Below are 22258 nucleotides of genomic sequence, written 5' to 3'. Positions count from 1 at the left end.
GAGAGAAATCTCTTCATGAGGACAGGGGCATCGATGTTCTCCTCTATCTCCCAAGACCTCTCTTCTGTCCCAAGACCTGGGACATAGTAGAGACAGGGGTATACGAGGATGTTGGCCATAGATGATGAAGAACGGACTGAAGGTGGTGGACTCACTGGTATGGTTATTATAGGAGAACTCAGCCCACGGAAGCAACTGCACCCAGTCATCATGCCGTCTGGAGACAAAGTGCCGCAGATAGTTCTCCATAATCTGGTTAACCCTTTCAATTTGTCCATTGGACTGAGGATGATAAGCCAAGGAGAAGTCCAACTTTACACCGAGGAGGCCGCAGAGTGCTCTCCAGAACTTCAAGGTGAACTGGACCCCTCGATCCGAGACAATATACAGAGGCAAGCCATGCAGACGGAAAATGTGTTGAACGAAAAGGTTGGCCAATCGAGCAGCAGAAGGCAGGCCAGTCGGGAACAAAATTAGCCATTTTAGAAAATCGATCCACCACCACCCAGATCACACTGCATCCAGCAGAGAGAGAGGCAGATCTGTGACAAAGTCCATAGCAACATGCTGCTAGGGGGCATCGGGCACAGGCAGTGGTTGGAGCAGACCGGCTGGTCTGGAGTGGGCAACTTTGTTTGCTGCGGACACCGTGCAGTAGGAGACAACGTCCATGACATCTTTGGGCAGCGTGGGCCACCAGAACTGATGGGCAATTAGGTCTCGGGTCTTACGGGCACCCACGTGACCTGCCAACTTGGAACTGTGACCCCAGCAAAGGATTCTTCCTCTGTCTGCCAGACGTACAAAAGTCCTTCCCGGTGGAATGTCTCTAACTTGCAGAGGGTTAACAGAGAAGCTGCAGGAAGAATCAATAATACTCTGCGGGGACCCCACAGTGTCCTCTGTTTCAAACGACCTAGACAAGGGATCGACCCTCACATTCTTGTCAGCAGGTCCGTAGTGGAGTTCAAAACGGAACCGAGCAAAGAACAACGGCCACCTGGCTTGACAAGGATTCAGCCGTTGATCCGTCTGTAGAAAAGTCAGGTTCTTGTGGTCCGTGAAGACCAGGATAGGATGAGCTGCGCCTTTCAGTAGGTGTCTCCACTCCTGCAGGGCCAGCTTGATGGCCAGTAACTCCCGATCCCCAATCAAATCCGGATTAGATTGTAAGCCCCCCGCAGGTCTAGCTTAGAGAAAAATTTGCCCCGTATGCGATCAAACAGTTCTGAAATCAAAGGCAAAGGGTACCTGTTCGTCACCGTGATCTGGTTGAGGCCTTGGTAGTCAATGCAGGGTCAGAGGGATCTATCTTTCTTCTTGACAAAGATTTTCGTATGAAGCCCCTCTCCAGATTCTCCTTAATGTAGGCTGACATAGACGGGGTCTCAGGCAAGGAGAGAGGGCATACTCTACCGCGAGGAGGGGATGAATCAGGAACCAAGTCGATAGGGCAATCATACGCTTGATGTGGATTTGGCATTGATTCAGAAACCCCCTGCACGAACTTGCGTCTCCATGTAACCGAGGTGGCAATGGCAGCGAGAACCGAGGATCCGAACCGGAGCTGCCAGGAGGTGTAGCAGAAGGGTCGATCGGAGGAGCTTGAATAGGAGCAGTAAAGGAAGTAGCTAGCGCCCCTAGCTGCTGTGCCATGGAGTCTACTGCCACAAGAAGTTGATCCTGTCGTGCTCGCAGATCCTGCAGGTCCGCCTGCATGGCTTGGGAGGGTGACATGCCCTTGAATTGACCAACGGGGTCCATGGCCTGAGCGTACTGTCACGGCGCGGGGTGTGGACCCACTGAGCCATACCGCGTAGCGGGATAGCAGCTGGCCAACTAGGTACAAAACAATGTCTATAGTCCAGAACGGGTACCTGAGGCAGTGTAGACAGTAGCAGAGACACAACTTGACTCTCACTGTAGATGGCACAGTAGATATGATAGCATGGGATACAGGGTACAGGCAGCAGGAATGGGTAACACTGGGAACTGGAAAACACTGGGAGACCATTTGCAAGACAAACTTTAGGTAGACAACAACACTCAGGCAAGGAACTAGTGGGCAGAGCCCTTTTTATAGTCCAGCAGCATTCTGGGCTAATTACTGATAATAGACAGCTAGACGCGTACTGGCCCTTTAAGGTCGTGCACACGCGGGCGCGCGCGCCCTGCGGGAACCAGTCACAGAACCCGGAAGTGAGTACCGGCGTCTCCCTGGAGGGAGATGCCGCCGGAAACACAGACGTCCATGGCCGGAGCCATCAGACGGTAAGTCTGAACGACGGTCCACAGCCATGGACGTTACAGAGCCACACAGACCCCCTGTAGATAGCATCGCACACAGCCCGCCAGTAGATAGCGCCACACAGCGCTCCCCTTGTATGTAGTGCCACACAGCACTTCCACCCCGCCTGTCTATAGTGCCACACAGCGCTCCCCCCCTTGTATATAGCGCTACACAGGCCCGAACTGCCCTAATGATGATCCACCACTGAACGTATGTATCAGGACCATATACTGAACATACACGCCAATTAAAAAAAACAAAAAACACAGACAACAAGCTTCCAATAATCACATTTTTATAATTATTGATAATTTCATTGTAAGAATTATTTGGTATTGTCACCTTAGGCTAAATTCACACTTGCGTTGTATAATCTGTTACTCTGATCCGTTTTGGGTCAGAATAAGGTTAAGAACGGATCAGTTAAAAACCCCATTGAAATCAATGGTATTTTTAATTGCATCGATTAGCGTCCGTTATGTTAGTCATCTGCTTTTTTGACGGAGATAAAAGTGCAGAGTACAGGACTTTTTCTGCATTAAAAAAAAACAGATGTCTTACGGATGGGTTATTTTTGTTATTGCTGTCACATGTAAAACGGATACAAACGTAATGCGTTTGCTTTCGCTATTTTGATTTCAATAGGATTTTTAACAGGACCGTTTTTATCCTTCTACTGATCTAAAAATGGATCAGAGTAATGGATAATACAAAGCAAGTATGAACTTAGCCTTACAATTAATGTTTTCCAAAGGTTATTAAGAGATTTGTCCCACAACAAACCTTTTTTAGTTTTATGACAGCTCATAAAGGTTTGATAGGTGGGTGCCTGACCTTTTGGGACGCCACCCTTAGGCCCCATGCACACGACCGTGTCGGCGATTCAGTGTGAGAAAGTGACCGGAATGAAGGGGAAGTAGCACTCGTACGAGCGGCTGCAACCCCTTCAAAACAGCTAATTGGCGGGGGTCCCGGGTGTCTGACCCCAGCCCATCACCAAGACACTAAAATTGAACTTACCTCCTCTTCGGCCGCAGGTCCTCACTCCATGAAGTGTTGGGATGCTGTGTGCAGCGCATAGCATCGTGACGTTATGCGCTGCGCACAATGCTCTGACGTCAGAACCTCTGATGCACTCCAGGAAGAAAGAGGTAAGTACGGTCAGTTACTATAGTAACAGGGGCCCGTGTAGTTTATTATATAGGCCCCAGTTACTATAGTAACTTTTCATTGATGTGGTGCGGGGGGCTGCGGGCCCCCTGGCTTCTGGGTCCGGTTGCATTTGCAACCGCTGCGACCCCTATAGCTACGCCACTGATCATAGTTATGTACGACGCTAGGAGTCCCTGCCTCTCTGTGGAACTACTGTCCCGTACTGTAATCATGTTTTCAGTACAGGACAGTAGTTCCACGGAGAGGCAGGGACTCCTAGCGACGTACATAACTATGATGCTAGGAGCCCGGCTCCCTGCAGTGTGTTCGGTCACATCGGCACCAGGCGACAGAGGCTACATCGACTTACCTGCAAACGCCGATGCTGCTGCAGAATGAACTGTAGCCTCTGTCGCCTGGTGCCGATGTGTCCTCGCTCGTCCGACACGATGCAGGACCTAGGGCAGGAAGTGACGTCACAGCGTGATCTCTCGAGAACACGCTGTGTGTCTGTGCACTGCCAGAAGCTGGGTGTTAACGAAGAGAAGTGGATGATGCTGATTCGTCAGAATCATACAGTTCCATTCACAACGCCCAGCTAGTAAAACAAGTAAAAACGCCCAGATGTACACACACAATACATGCCCACTTGTACTTAACTTTAAACACGCCCAGTTGTACTTAAGAAAGGCTCATTTGCATAAATATAAAAATGGTCATAACTTGGCCAAAAATGCTCGTTTTTGAAAAAAACAAAAACGTTACTGTAATCTACATTGCAGCGCCGATCTGCTGCAATATGAGATAGGGGTTTGAAAATCTGGTGACAGAGCCTCTTTAAGGCCAACACAAGGCTGCGTCCTTAGGGGGTTAAACACATTCAATTAAAAATTTTCGGATGCGGCGGGTCCTTTGCTTCTTATGTTAACTAAAGCGGAGCAAGAGGGGGAACTCTCCACACCTCTAAATGCTTAGGGCTGTACTGTTAAGGCTGGATTCACACGAGGTCATTACATCTGTAATTGACGGACGTATTTCGGCCGCAAGTCCCGGCCCGAACACAGTGCAGGGAGCCGGGCTCCTAGCATCATAGTTATGTATGATGCTAGGAGTCCCTGCCTCGCTGCAGGACAACTGTCCCGTACTGTAATCATGTTTTCAGTACGGGACAGTAGTTCCACGGAGAGGCAGGGACTCCTAGCATCGTACATAAGTATGATGCTAGGAGCCCGACTCCCTGCACTGTGTTCGGGCCGGGACTTGCGGCCGAAATACGTCCGGCAATTACGGACGTAATGACCTCGTGTGAATCCAGCCTAATAGGTCAAACCTTTAATCACATCTTTAACGTGTGAAGAGCCAAATGGCTGACCGCATGGCGGAACTGGCTCTTTAATCTCATGAGTTTCCTAACCTGGAAAATAGTAATCGGTTTGGTCCTGAATTTATGCATGAGGTGAAAGCCAGATACATGGCACGCAAAAAATTTGCTGAACTAAAGAAACCCATACTCTCAAAAAAAGCCCTTTCGTTCAGAGGGCCGTTTATTCAAGTCCCAAAGACAGATCTGTGATAATCCTGGACAACCCAAGAGCTTCTTCACCAGACCATTTACCAAGGCGAGAGCAAATCCTTCCAGACGTGGACCCGCTAAGAAATCCTAGTCAGTTAAGTACACAATCTCTCTTTCGTCAGTTCAATTCAGAACGTGGGGCCAAATCTCCATGGACCGTTGGGTCACAAACATAATGAAACATGGCCTTACGTTGCCACTTTTTTCTTATCCCCTCCAAAGGCACACCCCAAAGTTCGCCACCAAGAATTCCTTGGACATGGTGCTAAAATTAGCCCTATCTCGGAAATATATCTCTGGCCCACCCGGGAGAATAGAGCTGGATAAGTCACATCTTTCCTGTCCAAAATCAGACTGTCCATAAGACCAGTCTTAAATGTGAAACCCTTAAAACGGTTTCGCATGGAGAGCATGACAGAACTGAGGTACCTTCTAGAGAAGGACATGTAACTAATAAAAATAGACTTTAAAGGATGCCTTCCATTTATATAGTTCCAAAACGCATGGTGTTTTGCCACTCCAATGCCTGAGGCTGGGTTCACACGACCTATTTTCAGACGTAAACGAGGCGTATTATGCCTCGTTTTACGTCTGAAAATAGGGCTACAATACTGCCCATTCATTTGAATGGGTTTGCCGACGTACTGTGCAGATGACCTGTAATTTATGCGTCGTCGTTTGACAGCTGTCAAACGACGACTCGTAAAAATACAGCCTAGTCAAAAGAAATGCAGGACACTTCTTTCAGACGTAATTTGAGCCGTACTTCATTGAACTCAATGAAGCACAGCTCAAAATTTACGGCTGTCAGAGAAGCCTCGCAAAATGCGAGGAGGAGAATTTACATCTGAATCGAGGCAGCTGTTTTCTCCTGAAAACAGTCTGTCTTTTCAGACGTAAATGACAGCTACCGTGTGCACATACCCTAACACATTCACAAGGGTCATGAAATTGCTAGTTTCACATCTATGGTCATCGGGCGTAACGTGCCTAATATATCTAGATGACCTCCTCCTCTTCCATTCCAATGTGGACACACTTCTCTCTCCACAATCTCACTACTAGGAGAAGCAGGATTTTCCCTCAATATAGAAAAGTCGGTTCTACCACCCACACAAAGTCTCAAGTTTCTGGGCTTTCACTTAAAGAGGCTCTGTCACCAGATTTAGCAACCCCTATCTGCTATTGCAGCAGATCGGCGCTGCAATGTAGATTACAGTAACGTTTTTATTTTTAAAAAACGAGCATTTTTGGCCAAGTTATGACCATTTTCGTATTTATGCAAATGAGGCTTGCAAAAGTACAACTGGGCGTGTTGAAAAGTAAAAGTACAACTGGGCGTGTATTATGTGCGTACATCGGGGTGTGTTTACTACTTTTACTAGCTGGGCGTTGTGTATAGAAGTGTCATCCACTTCTCTTCACAACGCCCAGCTTCTGGCAGTGCAGACACAGCCGTGTTCTCCAGAGATCACGCTGTGACGTCACTCACAGGTCCTGCATCGTGTCGGCACCAGAGGCTACAGATGATTCTGCAGCAGCATCGGCGTTTGCAGGTAAGTCGATGTAGCTACTTACCTGCAAATGCTGATGCTGCTGCAGAATCAACTGTAGCCTCTGGTGCCGACACGATGCAGGACCTGTGAGTGACGTCACAGTGCTGCACTGCCAGAAGCTGGGCGTTGTGAAGAGAAGTGGATGACACTTCTATACACAACGCCCAGCTAGTAAAAGTAGTAAACACGCCCCGATGTATGCACATAATACACGCCCAGTTGTACTTTTACTTTTCAACACGCCCAGTTGTACTTTTGCAAGCCTCATTTGCATAAATACGAAAATGGTCATAACTTGGCCAAAAATGCTCGTTTTTTAAAAATAAAAACGTTACTGTAATCTACATTGCAGCGCCTATCTGCTGCAATAGCAGATAGGGGTTGCAAAATCTGGTGACAGAGCCTCTTTAAGCACGATCTCCTTTACAACAGGAGTTCCAGAAGAAAAATAATCAAACGTGGTAGCCCAATTTTCAGAGACATTGTCCAAAGGAGAGGTGACATTAAGAGTACTTGCAATTCTCATTGCTACACCACAGTAGCAAAAAGTGGGACATAGAATAAGATTTAAAAAAAAGGCCATACTCACAAATTGGGCAGGTATAAGCCCAGCAAGACGCAGACAAGTCAAAACTGCTGAAGGGAAGTGCTCAGGTGTGCTAAATAATAATAGCCACTCCCACTAGCCTTGAGGGGAGTGGTGTGTGGGGCATGGATATAAATGTGTAGTGCAGAAAATAAATACGGTGTGTAATACACAAGTGATAATAATCTATCTGGAATATAGGGGGCAGTAGTGCACAGGGGTCAGAACTATGAGTGATACATAGGGAGTGAGTGCAGTGTGTAAGACATGGAGGGATAGTGTGCGCGTAGTGAGGCACAGCATATACTGCCGAATAGCAGCCTAGTGGCGAGACATCCGGGATTCCACACTGTTCAAACGATATGTCGTCAGATGCAGTTTTGGCTGATCTACCTACTGAGACGGCACGAAATGGAATTCGATAGTTCATGTCACTCCACAGGTCAGACTAGACATGACAAAAGTATTAGACATCGCTTCCCCTCATCCTTGTCCTATCTGACACAGTGGCGGACTTAACAGTAACGTCTGATTCTTCACTGACGGGATGGGGTGCCTTTTCTCACAAGGCAGCAGTTTGAGGGAGATGGAATTCCTTGGAGTTGAAACTACACATCAATCTTCTGGAACTCAGAGCTGCAAAGCTAGGACTCCAGAGGTAATACACCCCGTCGCCAACTTATCACACAGTACTGATCCAAATGGACAGCAGAACTGCAGTAGCATATCTGAACAAGATAGGGGGCACAAGATCCAACACCTTGTGCTTAGAGGCTCTGGAGCTGTGGAATTAGGCACTAGACAGTGGTCAAGTCCTCAGAGTACGTTCTGGGTCACTCCAATTAAGTTGCTTATGCGTTGTCTCTACAGAAGATGATATTGTCTTCAATGACTGAAACGTAGTCGACTATGGTATTGCTTCTGTTAAAACGACGGATCTCTTGCACAACGGAGACAAACGGAAACCATTTGCATCGGATCTGTCACCATTAAGATCAATGGTGATGCAAACGGAAACCTATGGTTTCCGTTTGTCTGTCAGGGTTCCGTTTATAGGTTCCCCTGACGGAACGCTCAGATGGAACGCCTGAACGGTGCTCTGACGCAGAGGTGAACGAAGCCTTACCTGTCTTCACTTCCAAGTTCAGTTACTTCTCTATCAACCGTTCCTAGATGAGATAGACGTGTTAGACTTCATCTAGATCGCTGTTTTGACCTTTTGATTCTTATTAACCCCTTCCCGTCGTAACCAACTTTCAGATTTTCATCCTCCCCCCCTTCCAAAAGTCATAACTTTTTAATTTTTCTGTCGATATAGTCCTATGCGGGCTTGATTTTTGCAGGGCGAGTTGTAGTTTTTCGTAGCGCCATTTATTGTGCCATATAATGTACTAGGAAATGAGAAAACAAATATTTGTGGGGTAGAAAATTAAAAAAAACAGCGATTCCGCCATTGTTTTTTGCTCTTCGTTTTTACAGAATTCACTATGCCAGTAAAACAACATGTTAACTTTATTCTGCGGGTCAATACGATTACGGCGATAGCAAATATATATAGTTTTTTCTATATTTTACTACTTTTACAAGGAAAAAACGAAGTGTAAAAAATTACATTTATTTTGTCGCCAAATTCCGAGAGCCATAACTTTTTTATATTTCTGGCGATTAAGCAGTATGAGGGCTTATTTTTTGCGGGATAAGATGTAGTTTTTAATGATACCATTTTAATGATACCGTTTTGATCACTTTTTATTACATTTTTTGTAGGCGATGTGGTGACCAAAAAATAGCGATTCTGGTGTCTAAATATGTTTTATTTTTTTTTACGGCGTTCACCGTGCAGGTTAAATAATGATATATTCTAATAGTTCAGACTTTTACAGATGCGGCGATACCAATTATGTTTATTTATTTATATTTTTACAATGCTCTAGGGGGAAAACGGGAAAAGGGTTTTTTTTTAAAACTTTTAATATTTTTTTTTTTTTTACATAATAAAATCACCTTTATTTTACAAATTTTTACTTTTTTTTATTAGTCCCCCTAGGGGGTGACTTCAACTAATGTATTGCAGTGTATCGTCTTTCTGACAGGCTTCAATTAAGCCCTGCCAGAGGCACAAAGATGGCAGACCTGGGGGCCTTCATTAGGCCCCCAGGCTGCCATAGTAACCATGGCCACCCCGCGATTGCATTGCGGGGGGCGCGATGAGCTACTAGAGGGGGGTCGCCCCCCTCTTTCTAACAACTTAAATGCTATTGACCGCGGCATAACGATCCCGCTTGTTACTTTGAATTGTCAGCTGTAGCATACAGCCGACAGTCGCATCGTATGGAGCGGGTTCACTCTGTGAGCCCGTTCTATACTTCCCCTACCCGGCTATGACGTATGGATACGTCAAATGTCGGGAAGCGGTTAAAGCTTTCGTATAGAATTACTGGTCATGTTTCCATGATTTATTCAATTCCCACTTGGTCAACGGTGATTTGGACTAGCCATCTTACCTCCTTGGAAAAATTCTGAGGGGAGTTCCTGCGCTCTCATGAAAACATAATGCAGTAAATTTCAGGAAATCTCATGTACACGCTGCGTTTTTTTTCGACAAGTAAATTGACCTGTGGTGCATATTTGAAAATCCGCAGCATGTCAATTTATCTTGCGTATCGCTTGCGGATTGTATCTGCCTAGTTCTGAGGAAAAACCCATCAAGCCCCCAGCATGAAAAAGCACCGATTTATGCATCAAAACCGCAACAAAAAACGCATAGACAAATACGCGATTAGGTGCGTTTTTTACCTGCAAATGTCTTGCAGTTTTGGTGCGTATTTTCCACAGCAAAATACGCAACATGTGAATATAGCATAAGGGTCAGATAAAATGAATTACCTGACACTCCTATTATCCCCCTCACCAATAATGGATGGCCACTGATGTGTTCAGTTATTCTTTCTTATTGGCTTTCACACAAACAGCACGATATGTTTTTGGCATATTTGACATGTCATCCATAGTGACGCCATCCTAATTGGCTATCTTGATCACATGCCGTCACTAAGGACAACACGTTATCATATAGGATCGTAAAAAGAAAGCAGCAGGGGATCGAGTATACTGGTGGCACAGGATCGGTACAGCAAATATATTGAAAAGCAACGGAGTCTACAACTTGAGATGGACAGCGACATTATTATTATTCCTACCCAGAGACCCCACCTGTCACTCTGATCTGTCATCAGTCCATACTGTTCCTTGTATCGTATCTGCAGCAGTGCAAATGTAACTTATGAAGGCAATTTTTTTTTATTCAAATCAACATTTTATTTAATTTTGGTTCAATTGGTTTTTATAAATAAAAAAACAGATATACTTTTTGAGATACAGCTTCTATGTATCATGTATACATAGAAGCTGTATCTTGCGGTCAAAGTTGAATCTGTCAGGTCTACGGGACTGACGGCTTCGTTGAACGCTCATGATCGAGAACGTTCATGAACTTAGATGTGATCAATAATAGCTGGATCCTTCGTGTTTGACCAGTGCTCACCGAAGCTGTCAGTCTTACTGATCTGACGGATTCGGCTTTGACCGCAAGATACAGCTCCTATGTATGCAGGATACATAGAAGCTGTATTTCAAAAAGTTACATAAAATAAAAAACAATTCAAAAGTTGTTCAAAATAAAATTAAACAATGATTAAAAATAATAAAAAATTGTCTTCAAACGTCTACCTAGCCTTTAAAGGGAATCTGTCAGCAGTTTTGAAGTCTCAAAACTGCTGATCAAGATGAATAGCATGACAAAAAAGCAGTATCAACAAGAAAAAAAACAAAAACTTTTTCACAGGAAATTATTATAAGTCACTTCCTAATGAAGGTGTGTGAAGATGTGTGTATGCAAGTGATGAAAAACCGCGCCGGTAAATTGACTCTCCATCATTCATGACGCTATCTCGCTTTTCCCATGACGTCACGTGATCTTATCACATGCCTAGCTACTCGGGCGTCTTAGTAACCAATAGCCGCTGAGGTTCTTCGTGCGTTCCAAGAGGTCAGGACACCGGAAGGTTATGCTGCACATGAGATGTGGGCCCGAAGAGTGAGCCGATTGTGTGTTCGGCACGCTGTACCGGGCAAGTGGTTAGGAGCCGAAGCCAAGATACCTGGTCTCTGTTCATACCGGCACCATGCTGGTGTGTTTGCCCGGTCCTACTGGATGACATATCTGGGCGCACCACAGCTGCCCGGAGAGAGGACATGTTTACTAAAGAGCAATAGCTCCTACAGCGCTCATATGCCTGATGTAAAGAACACACACACGGGTCCCGGCCGCTGGGAGGACGGTTCAGACAGGAGGCCTGGTATAACCCTATTATATAATACATGATCATCTATAGACTGTACTCTGCTGCCGACGTTATACACGTGCACCCTAATGAGCATTGTACAGTGATGGAATGACGTCATATGCAGGCGCCCTGCTGTACAAATGTAATCTCCATTCTATATACTGTAGATCTTACCAGGGTGATGTCTGTGCTGTGTAACATTTGCAGTTATGTGTTGGGACTTGGGAGCCTTTGCATGTGACAAACCGTCTAATCTCTAGGTCTTCTGTAATGCTGAGATGAGTTCACACATTTTTAGCACACAGTTTTTGGTTTTGGCAGTTCAATGTTTTGCAGTGGGAGTTAAACAACCAAAACAAAAAAACGCACAGTGTGAGCCTCGCCTAAGGCCCTGTGCACACTGGCGTCACGGTTCTGTTTTTTTTTTTTTTACGAGTCTGTTTCTCCTAATGGGCATAGAACGGCAATATATGCTACACTAATCAGCTGGCAACACCCCCCCCCCCCCCACCTAAGACCTATGAGTCAATAAGATATGAGAAGAAAATGTTTCCTATTTATGATCCATCCCCACTATCGATGATAAAAGACATACAGAAGAACAAAATATCCTGAACTCAGTGTGAAGGCAGCCTTATAAGATGGAATGTGTACATATATGTATTTAAGGTCGTTCATTAAAGGGGATGCCCCATTAACACTACCCATGTTCATAACCCCTATTAGACAATATAAGCCGAGTAGCCACTTGGCTAATATTGTCTAATAGGGGATATGAACGTGGGTAGTGTTAATGGCGTACAGTTGCATACATTTGCCATTGACTCCTCATTGTAAAAAAAATGGAGTCCCTTACACTTTCCAATACAGTTGAAAAAAAGTTTACCGACTCATTCCCCACATATGCCGATAGGACACTATTTTGGCATAAACTCGTTCCATTACAGGCTATGGATACGTTCAACATATATACTGGGAACAATTCCCACCGTATGTGTGAACAAACAAACGGGACAGACAGCCGTAGCTTTAGTGAACATGGCCGTATGTGTATGGACCGCTTTAATCCGTGTCCTAATCGCTGTGCTGCGTATTGTGGATTTTAATATAAATGAATTGATAACGTGATGTGTGTCTGATGTGTTTTTTTTTTTTGCAGATGAGGCTCTTCCAGAATTTAACATCAATGTACTTGTAAATTTGCTACGGCAGGAAAACGGCAGAGATTTGTGTGTGATCAGAGTCCCCCCAGAGTTTAAATATGTGGAATATTTTGTAGTCGTTGGAGGAACATCGACACGACATCTCCAAGCTATGGCACAATACACATTGAAAGTGGTAAATTCTATATCTACGTTTACAGTATTTTCCATTGCTTTGACTCATGGGAAGCCTCTTGTGTTATTAGAAACCGGCTCTCAATTTCTTTTACAGGAATCTCAATATAAAATAGACTTTTACAAGAATCTTTATGGAAGTGGTTATAGGAAACATTGTAACTAATGTCATCATTCATAAATACATATGTAAATATTTCCTACATTCCTAAGAACTTAACATATGATGTGAGATAAAGTAGTGATCAGAGGTTTTCTGGACTTCCTGTCAGTAATGTCCCCTCAGTAGCCACAGCAGTTTTATCCCCCCCCCTCTCCCCAATAAGTAACAGCAGTGGTGTCCCCCCTCTCTCTTCCAGTAGTCGTCCCCTCACCATTGCAGGAATTACAGCAAGACCCCTTTTTTTATCCACGTAATCATAGCACACCACTCCTGTTTCTCCAGTAGTCATACCAGGGCCTCCTCTTCCTAGTAGTCACAGCAGGACTTCCCTCTCTCTCACCCTATATACTTCCCTCTAGCACCTTCTTGTGATGTGTCCTTTGCTGGCAGGAGGCTTTACGTCTGAGCCGATTCCAGGCTGCCGCATGTAGCTTCCTGTTCCTGCATTGATCTTCTAAAAGAGATCAATGCAAAACAAGCTTATGTGGCAGGCAGTGCGTGGTGCCTGCCCGGCAGGAGCAGTCTGTGTCCACCACTGCAGGAAGAGATGGCTATGGGGGCTAAATGACTAGAGGGCAGCGAGAAAGGACTGGTTGCCAACAATAATCTTAAGTGATCACTTTTATGTTTGTGGCTGCTTTTAGGTTTAATGTCCTTTTTTAAAGTATTTTTTTCCGGGAGCTGGTAAATACCTACAACGCTAACTTTGAGAATAAAGATTAATTTACTCACTTTTGAGTTGTTTTAAACAATTTCTTCGGTACCCTGATGCTCCTGGCGCGTGCTGCTTGTTTACATGGGGAACATCTGGTATTTGGGCTTGTCAGCTGCAGAATTGAGCCCTGAACTACAGTTCCCAGACTGCCATGCGTTCACTCTCCCAGCATGGTTAGTACCCACCCAGTACACTTACTTTCACGTGATGTTTCCCCCAAGGTTCGTGGCATCAGCACTGACATCACGTACATGGGCAGACTTAAAACACTGTTTCTCCAAGAGAATGCGTGGAACATACGCTACGCACATTCGCTAATGACAAACTGTGATTGAGCCTGCCCAGTGTTGGCGACACAAACTTTGGGGGAGGAAACGAGCATGCCTAGAGCCTGTGCTGATTGTACGGCTTGTGATCTAGTACGTCAGAGGGGAGATCTAGTCACGTGATCAGAGGCGCCGGATCGGAGAGTTTATTGAAAATAAAGTTCATTATAAATATGTTGAACTTTCATGGTTAGATTGAGTAATTGTTATACCGTGAGATTCTTTTTGGATTGTAAGTAACAAAAGGATCACACACACAGCGCAGAAGTCCGGAATACCATTTTATTTCTGCCAAACACGGTGCTTTAATGTCATACAGTGAAATATTACATTTACTTTAATATTGGTTTAGCCCACTGCATGTAGGTGTTGAGTTTTCCCTGAGAACTGAGCGAGAATGATCAATGTCATTAATATTGTTTTTCAGTATAAGCTTCTAAAGGGAGAAGGTGAGCCACATGTTTGCCTAGAGGGAAAGGACACGGGTGACTGGATGTGTATAGATTTTGGTAAGTATTCAAAGGTTCCAAAGACTTGTTTGTATGTTTTTGGTGATTATATGGCACTCTTAGGCCTTATTCACACGAAGGTGTACGTTTTGCGCGCATAAAAAAACCGCAACTCTTTTCCTGCGTTGCAGCTCCGTGTGGCTTCAGTGTACGGTGCGTGTCTGGATCTTTTACGCACGTATGTCATCCGTATGTCACATGTTTTTTACGTCAGCAAAATAAACTGAAGGAGGTGTTTTTTTTTTTTTCCTAATCATTTCTTTAGCAACTGTTGCATCAAAAACACATGGAACACGGATGTGCGTCCGTGTGCTGTCCGTATTTTCACGCACCCATTGATTTCAATGGGTGCGTGATTCTCAAAAAACGCACAAGTATAAGACATGCGTGAAAAACACAATATCTGAATAGCCCCATTGAATTGCAAAGATCCGTGTGACGTCCGTTGTTTTAACGCGCGTAACACGGACGTGAAATATTCTCGTGTGAATAAGGCCTTAGGGTAAGTTTACACGTAGCATACAGGTCCTTCTCAATGAATTAGAATATCAAAAGTTAGTTTGTTTCAGTAATTCAATTCAAAAAGTGAAACTCCTATATTATGTGGATTCATTACACACAGAGTGATCTATTTCCAGCATTGTTTTATTTTCATGTTGATGATTATAGCTAACAGTTAATGAAAACCCAAAATTTAGTGTCTCAGAAAATTAGAATAATCTTTAAAGAGGCTCTGTCACCAGATTTTGCAACCCCTATCTGCTAATGCAGCAGATCGGCGCTGCAATGTAGATTACAGTAACGTTTTTATTTTTAAAAAACGAGCATTTTTGGCCAAGTTATGACCATTTTCGTATTTATGCAAATGAGGCTTGCAAAAGTACAACTGGGCGTGTTGAAAAGTAAAAGTCCAAGTGGGCGTGTATTATGTGCGTACATCGGGGCGTGTTTACTACTTTTACTAGCTGGGCTTTCTGAAGAGAAGTATCATCCACTTCTCTACAGAACGCCCAGCTTCTGGCAGTGCAGATCTGTGACGTCACTCACAGGTCCTGCATCATGTCGGCACCAGAGGCTACAGATGATTCTGCAGCAGCATCGGCGTTTGCAGGTAAGTCGATGTAGCTACTTACCTGCAAACGCTGATGCTGCTGCAGAATCAACTGTAGCCTCTGGTGCCGACACGATGCAGGACCTGTGAGTGACGTCACAGATCTGCACTGCCAGAAGCTGGGCGTTCTGAAGAGAAGTGGATGATACTTCTCATCAGAAAGCCCAGCTAGTAAAAGTAGTAAACACGCCCCGATGTACGCACATAATACACGCCCAGTTGTACTTTTACTTTTCAACACGCCCAGTTGTACTTTTGCAAGCCTCATTTGCATAAATACGAAAATGGTCATAACTTGGCCAAAAATGCTCGTTTTTTAAAAATAAAAACGTTACTGTAATCTACATTGCAGCGCCTATCTGCTGCAATAGCAGATAGGGGTTGCAAAATCTGGTGACAGAGCCTCTTTAAGCTCAATTTAAAAAATGATTTTTAAAACCGAAATTTCGGCCTACTGAAAAGTATGTACAGTATATGCCCTCAATACTTGGTCGGGGCTCCTTTTGCATGAATTACTGCATCAATGTGGCGTGGCATGGAGGCGATCAGCCTGTGGCACTGCTGAGATGTTATGGAAGCCGAAGTTGCTTTGATAGCGGCCTTCAGCTTGTCTGCATTGTTGGGTCTGGTGTCTCATCTTCCTCTTGACAATACCCCATAGATTCTCTATAGGGTTTAGGTCGGACGAGTTGCCAATCAAGCGCAGTGATACTGTGGTTATTAAACCAGGTATTGGTACTTTTGGCAGTGTGGGCAGGTGCCAAGTCCTGCTGGAAAATGAAATCAGCATCTCCATAAAGCTTGTCAGCAGAGGGAAGCATGAAATTCTCTAATATTTCCTGGTAGACGCTGCACTGACTCTGGACTTGATATAACACAGTGGACCAATGCTAGGAGATGACCTGGCTCCCCAAACCATCACTGACTGTGGAACGTTCACACTGGACCGCAAGCAACTTGGATTGATGCCTCTCCACTCTTCCTCCAGACTCTGGGACCTTGATTTCCCAATGAAATGCAAAATTTACAGAACTTTGGACCACTGGGCAACAAACCAGTCATTTTTCTAGCCCAGGTAAGCCACTTCGGACGTTGTCTCAAGGAATGCAACAGTTGTAGCCCATGTTCTATATACGTCTGTGTGTGGTGGCTCTTGAAGCACTGACTCCAGCTGCAGTCCACTCCTTGTGAATCTCCCCCAGATTCTTGAATGCCTTTCCTTGACACTCCTTTCAAGGCTGCGGTTATCCCTGTTGCTTGTGCACCTTTTTCTACCACACTTTTTCCTTCCTCTCATCTCTCCATTAATATGCTTGGATACAGGACTCTGTGAACAGCCAGCTTCTTTTAACAGTGTCCTTTTGTGGCTTACCCTCCTTGTGGAGGGTGTCAATGACTGTCTTCTGGAGAACTGTCCAGTCAGCAGTCTTCCCCATGATGGTGTAGCTACTGAACCAGACTGTTGGACCATGTAAAGGCTTAGGAAACATTTGCAGGGGTTTTGTGTTGATTCGCTGATTAGAGTGAGACACCATGAGACGACAAACTTCAACTTTTACCCAATATTCAAATTTTCTTAGAGACAAAGTTTCGGGTTTTTGTTAACTGTTAGCCATAATCATCAACATTAAAAGAAAAAATGCTGGAAATAGATCACTCTGTGTGTAATGAATCTATATAATATGAGTTTCACTTTTTAAATTGAATTACTGAAATAAATAAACTTTTTGAGGATATTCTAATTCATCGAAAAGAACCTTTAACCCCTTCCTGCCGCAGCCCTTTTTACAGATTTTTATTTTCGTTTTTTCCTCCCCACCTTCAAAAAGCCATAACTTCTTTATTATTCCGTCGATATTGTACTAGGAGGGCTTGATTTTTGCGGGACGAGTTGTAGTTTTTCATAGCACCATTTATTTTGCCATATAATGTACTAGGAAACAGGAAAAAATTTATTTGTGAGGTAGAAAATGAAAAAAATAGCGATTCCTCCAGGGTTTTTTGCGTGTCGTTTTTAAAGAATTCACTGTGAAATTAAAACATCATGTGAACTTTATTCTGTGGATCAATACGATTACGGCGATACCAAGTATATATAGTTTTTTCTATATTTTACTACTTTTACAAGTAAAATCCGAAGTGTACAAAATTTTTTATTTTGCGTCGCCAAATTCCGAGAGCCATAACTTTTTTATTTTTCCGTTGATTAATTGGTATGAGGGCTTATTTTTTGCGGGATAAGATGTAGTTTTTAACAATACCATTTTGGTGTACATGCGACGGTTTGATCACTTTTTATTTCATTTTTGTGGGAGATTGTGACCAAAAAATAGAGATTCTGGCATTTACAATTTTTTTTTTTTTTACGGCGTTCACCGTGCGGGTTAAATAATGACATATTGTAATAGTTCAGACTTTTACGGACGCGACGATACCAATTATGTTTATTTATTTCTTTTTTACAGCGTTCTAGGTGGAAAAGGTTTTTTGTTTTTATTTTCTAATTATTTTTTTTTACACAAATTACTCATTTTTACTTTTTTTATTAGCCCCCCTAGGGGACTTCAACCAGCGATCGTTAGATCGCTGGCCCGATCTACTGCAATACTAATGTATTGCAGTATATCTTGATTCTGACAGGCAACTATTAAGCCCTGACGGCTGACCTGGGGGCCATTCACTAGGCCCCCAGGCAGCCATAGCAACCATCGAACCCCCCCCCCCCCACGCGCGCGATTGCGTTGCAGGTGGCGCGATGAGCTGTTAGAGGGGGTCGCCCCTCTCTCACGATTTAAATGCTGCGGTTGCTATTGACCGCAGCATTTAACGAGTTAATCGAGCGGCATCGCACTCCGTGAGCCCGTTCCATACTTCCCCTACCCGACTTTGGCGTATGGATACGTCAAATGTCGGGAAGGGGTTAAATACTGCAGATTTTCCGCAACAGATCTAGTTGCGGAAAATTCGCAGTGTAATACAGTAGCATCAGAGTGGATGAGGTTTGAATAAATCTCATCCACATGCTGCGTATATGATAAGCGGAAACAAAATGCTCAAAATTTGTGTGCTTTTTTTAATCCGCTGCATGTCAATTGTACTTGGTAATCGCTGCTTTCTTGTTGCGGGTTTTCCCCATTGAGTTCAATGGGGAGGTAAGACCCGTAACAAATAGCAGGTGTTTAGATTTTTGTGGCGGAAAAGCTGCAATTCTGCCGCAAAAAATCGCAACGCAGAAAAAAAACCAATTATACTTGCCCAGAATTCTGTGCTTCTTCGTCTAGGCCGTTCTCCTGGAATGACGTTTCATCCCATGTGACCGCTGTAGCCAATCACAGGCTGCAGCTGTCACATGGGATGAAACCTCACCCCCAGGAGGCCGGGCAGCAGAGGGACACGTCGCCATGGCTATGCAATGAAAAATGTGCTGTTTTCCGCAGCGGACATTCTAGCCAAAAAACTGCTCCATAATTTGGGAAATTCGCCCTGCGGGCCCAGGGCGAATACCCTGTGTGGTAGTATCTGCCCTGTGTGAACATACCCTTATAAAAACCATTATTTTATGCCGAGCCAGATGTCAACCTATGCCTATATATAAGGGAAATTAATTTCTCACCAGTTCCGTTCGATGCTTCTGTTATCGGAAGTTCTCCCTTTATGAGATGGAGCCTAACAGAACAAGGAAGCTGCAGTTTGCATGAAGGCACAGGATGTTTTATAGCAGTCTGTATGTATTGTATCACATGCAGAATTGGGTTAATAGACATATGTTCGGAAATTGCTGTACATGCAGTTCCTTCGTGTTATTCCCATCGGAAGAATTTCTAGGATCTCCCCAGGGTACCCTTGTCTGTTAATGCATTGCTTGCTCAGTCCTTTCCGTAACTCCCATAGACTTCAAAATAGCGAGCCATGCACGGCCACCTCCTCTATAAAAGCAATTTCTGGTGTCCGCTTTGCATCTGTACGATGGGGTCAGGTTCATGCCAGGAAACCAAATTAACAAATGAAGTTGATAAATTTTGCGTAATTACTCATTGATTCCCATTGTGTACAATGTAAATTTTGCGGTGTTGTCTTCATTGATGTAATCCTAATTATTTATTAATGACTTTTTTTTTTTTTAAATAGGGAATATTGTGGTTCATTTCATGCTGCCTGAAACCAGAGAGATTCTTGAATTAGAGAAGTTGTGGACTTTGCGGTCATATGATGACCAGTTGTCTCAAATAGCAGACGAGGTTTTACCTTCGGATTTTACATTTGGACTGCAGGAACATAAAGAGTGATTTTTTTTTTCTCCCCCCCCATTTTCCTTGATTCTGTTTTATACTGACCACTTTGTATATCATTTCAATACCTTGGGGTTATGTGCCACGATGGCAAAATACTTCATTAGAAATGAACTAGTATTTTTTTTTTTTGAGGAATACCCTGTTTAAGTCGTTATATTAACATATTTCAGAGTTCTTACATAGGAACTAATTAAAAATACTTAATAGTGTGCCTCTACCTTTTGTACATATTTTTTTCTTTACATACCAAAATTATATGCACATTATTTCCAGAATCTATCTTTTTATAGGGGTCTGAGCTCTGTTTTCTGTTATAAAGCTTCAAATCCCTTCTTCCTTTCACACAAGCATAGAGATAAATGATAAAATACTGGTTGCCTTTAGTCACCACTAGGGGAGCTTACTGAAGACCATGTATACAGTTCCCATTGACCTTAAAGGGGTTATCTGAGTTATTAAAATTGGTGCCTATCCTTTGGATAGGCCATCAATATTAGATCAGTGGGGTCCCGACTGTTGCACCAATGTCCCATTCAAGTGGATGGGACGGTGGTGGAACACTTTGCACAGCCGCTACAAATGTAACCGCACGTTCAAGTACGAACTGAGAGGAGAACCATGTTAATAATAAAGTGGCCCCTTCCAACAGCTAATCAGCGGAGGTGCCAAGAGTCAGACCCCCACCAATCTAATATTAATGGCCTATCCTAGGATAGGCTATTCATTTTAATAACCCAGATAGCCCCTTTAATATTAAATCTATACATAAATCGTAAAACATAAGGGAGCTTTCCCATAATCAACAATTATCACCTATCCGCAGGATAGGTAATAACTGTCTGATGGCTGGGGGCCCTTCTGCTGGGAACCCCCACTGATCGTGGTGCCAAGCGCTCGGCAGTTTCCAGCAGTGCCATAGCGTTCGAATGGAGTGGCAGAGCGCATGCTTGACCACAACTCAATTCATATCCTCCTGGCAAAAGGGGGTGGGTGACACGAGACCCCTTTTCTGGCAATCCGTTGAAAACCCTACTAATCTGTGGATAGGTGATAACTTGTAGTAACCGGAATACTCCAAGTCATTAGGGACTAACCTGACAGTCAGTCCTGTACATCTGAACGAAATGTTGGGTATTGGAACTCTGAAAATAAGCCACTGAAGAGAACTTTCTTTGTTTTCAGTAGAAGCAGATTGTGAGCAACCTGTAGTAGCAAAACAAATTACTTGATGTACCCTTCGCAAACAAACACAAAGATGCAACACCACCTTGCGGGCGAATATTTTTGTTATAAATTGCATGACTTATGTTTACTTTGCTTATAAATGTGAGGTTCTTAGCGCACATTTTGATTAAATTGTGTGGGCCCACCTGACAAGGCAGGTAGGGCCTATACCTGTACAGGCCTAATGTTAGGCCCCATGCACACAACTGTAAAATCGCACATAATTACGGACCCATTAATTTCTATGGCAAACTGACACCTTCCCGTATATTTTATGTCCGTGCTGTAGAAACTTTCCGTAAAAAATAGGACATGTCCACCATGCTCCCATACTTTACAATGTGAGCATGGCCCATAATTACGAGTCGTGCCGGTCATGTGCATGGGGCCTCAAGTATAATAGCATAGGGACCCATCTGAATGAGGGGGACAACATGTTACATTAAAATATAAAATGCACTACATACAACTGCGTTTTAGGTTTGTGGTGGTTTTGAGGCAATTTTGTAGTCAATGGCGTTTTTATCCAAAAGCAACATGCTTTGGGTACAGCGGTTTTTCAGGCATTTTTCCAATAGTCTTCTCCATAGGACTTAAAAAATGGCAGAAAAAAAAAGAATGTACAAAATGACACTAAATAAAAAAACGCACCAAAAATTTTTACATTTTAATAAAGCTGGCATTTTTAGAAGTTTTTTTGATGCAATTTAAATTGGCAGAAAAATTCTGTGTGTGAAGGAGGTCTTGGGGTGCTTTCACACGTGCCGAATGGCACTATTTTTTGCCACTGGTCGTCAAAACTTTATGCGTTTTGTGATGCGGTTTAGCTGCGTGGCTATAACGGGTGTTACAAGTTAAAATAACTAGTTTCACCTGTAGAAGCCGTGCAATAGTTTTCCCCAGCAGTAAATGACACACGGCAAAAAGACCGCGCCATTTGGCACATGTGAAAACACCCTGAGGGCCCATTCACACAAGTGTGAATAACATCCATGTGCTGCGCATGGAAATCCCGCGCAGCACACAGACCCATTGATTTCAATGAGTCCGTTCACACATGCGTGAGTTTTCACGCAGC

The 22258-nt window shown here is 43.8% G+C and overlaps 2 protein-coding genes across 2 annotated transcripts in view; one reads left to right on the top strand and one right to left on the bottom strand.

Annotated features, from left to right (window-relative positions):
* FAM221A (family with sequence similarity 221 member A) overlaps positions 1-11738 on the bottom strand; it is a 48915-nt gene extending 37177 nt beyond the window's left edge. Inside the window, exon 1 of the mRNA XM_075827289.1 lies at positions 11678-11738. The gene's annotated coding sequence lies outside the window, so the exon portion shown is untranslated. The remainder of the gene's footprint in view (positions 1-11677) is intronic.
* Positions 11184-20173, top strand: MALSU1 (mitochondrial assembly of ribosomal large subunit 1). The gene is made up of 4 exons (XM_075827290.1): positions 11184-11515; positions 12663-12841; positions 14472-14553; positions 19793-20173. Exons 1-4 carry the CDS (start codon positions 11239-11241, stop codon positions 19948-19950), a joined length of 696 nt encoding a protein of 231 aa, XP_075683405.1. The 5' UTR covers positions 11184-11238; the 3' UTR covers positions 19951-20173.
* Positions 20174-22258: the final 2085 nt, after the last annotated feature.

The sequence above is a fragment of the Rhinoderma darwinii genome, chromosome 5 (genome assembly GCF_050947455.1).
Source record: "Rhinoderma darwinii isolate aRhiDar2 chromosome 5, aRhiDar2.hap1, whole genome shotgun sequence".
NCBI lineage: Eukaryota > Metazoa > Chordata > Amphibia > Anura > Rhinodermatidae > Rhinoderma > Rhinoderma darwinii.
The sequence above is the reverse complement of the archived record's forward strand: the minus strand, read 5'-3'. Positions and strand labels throughout refer to the sequence as shown.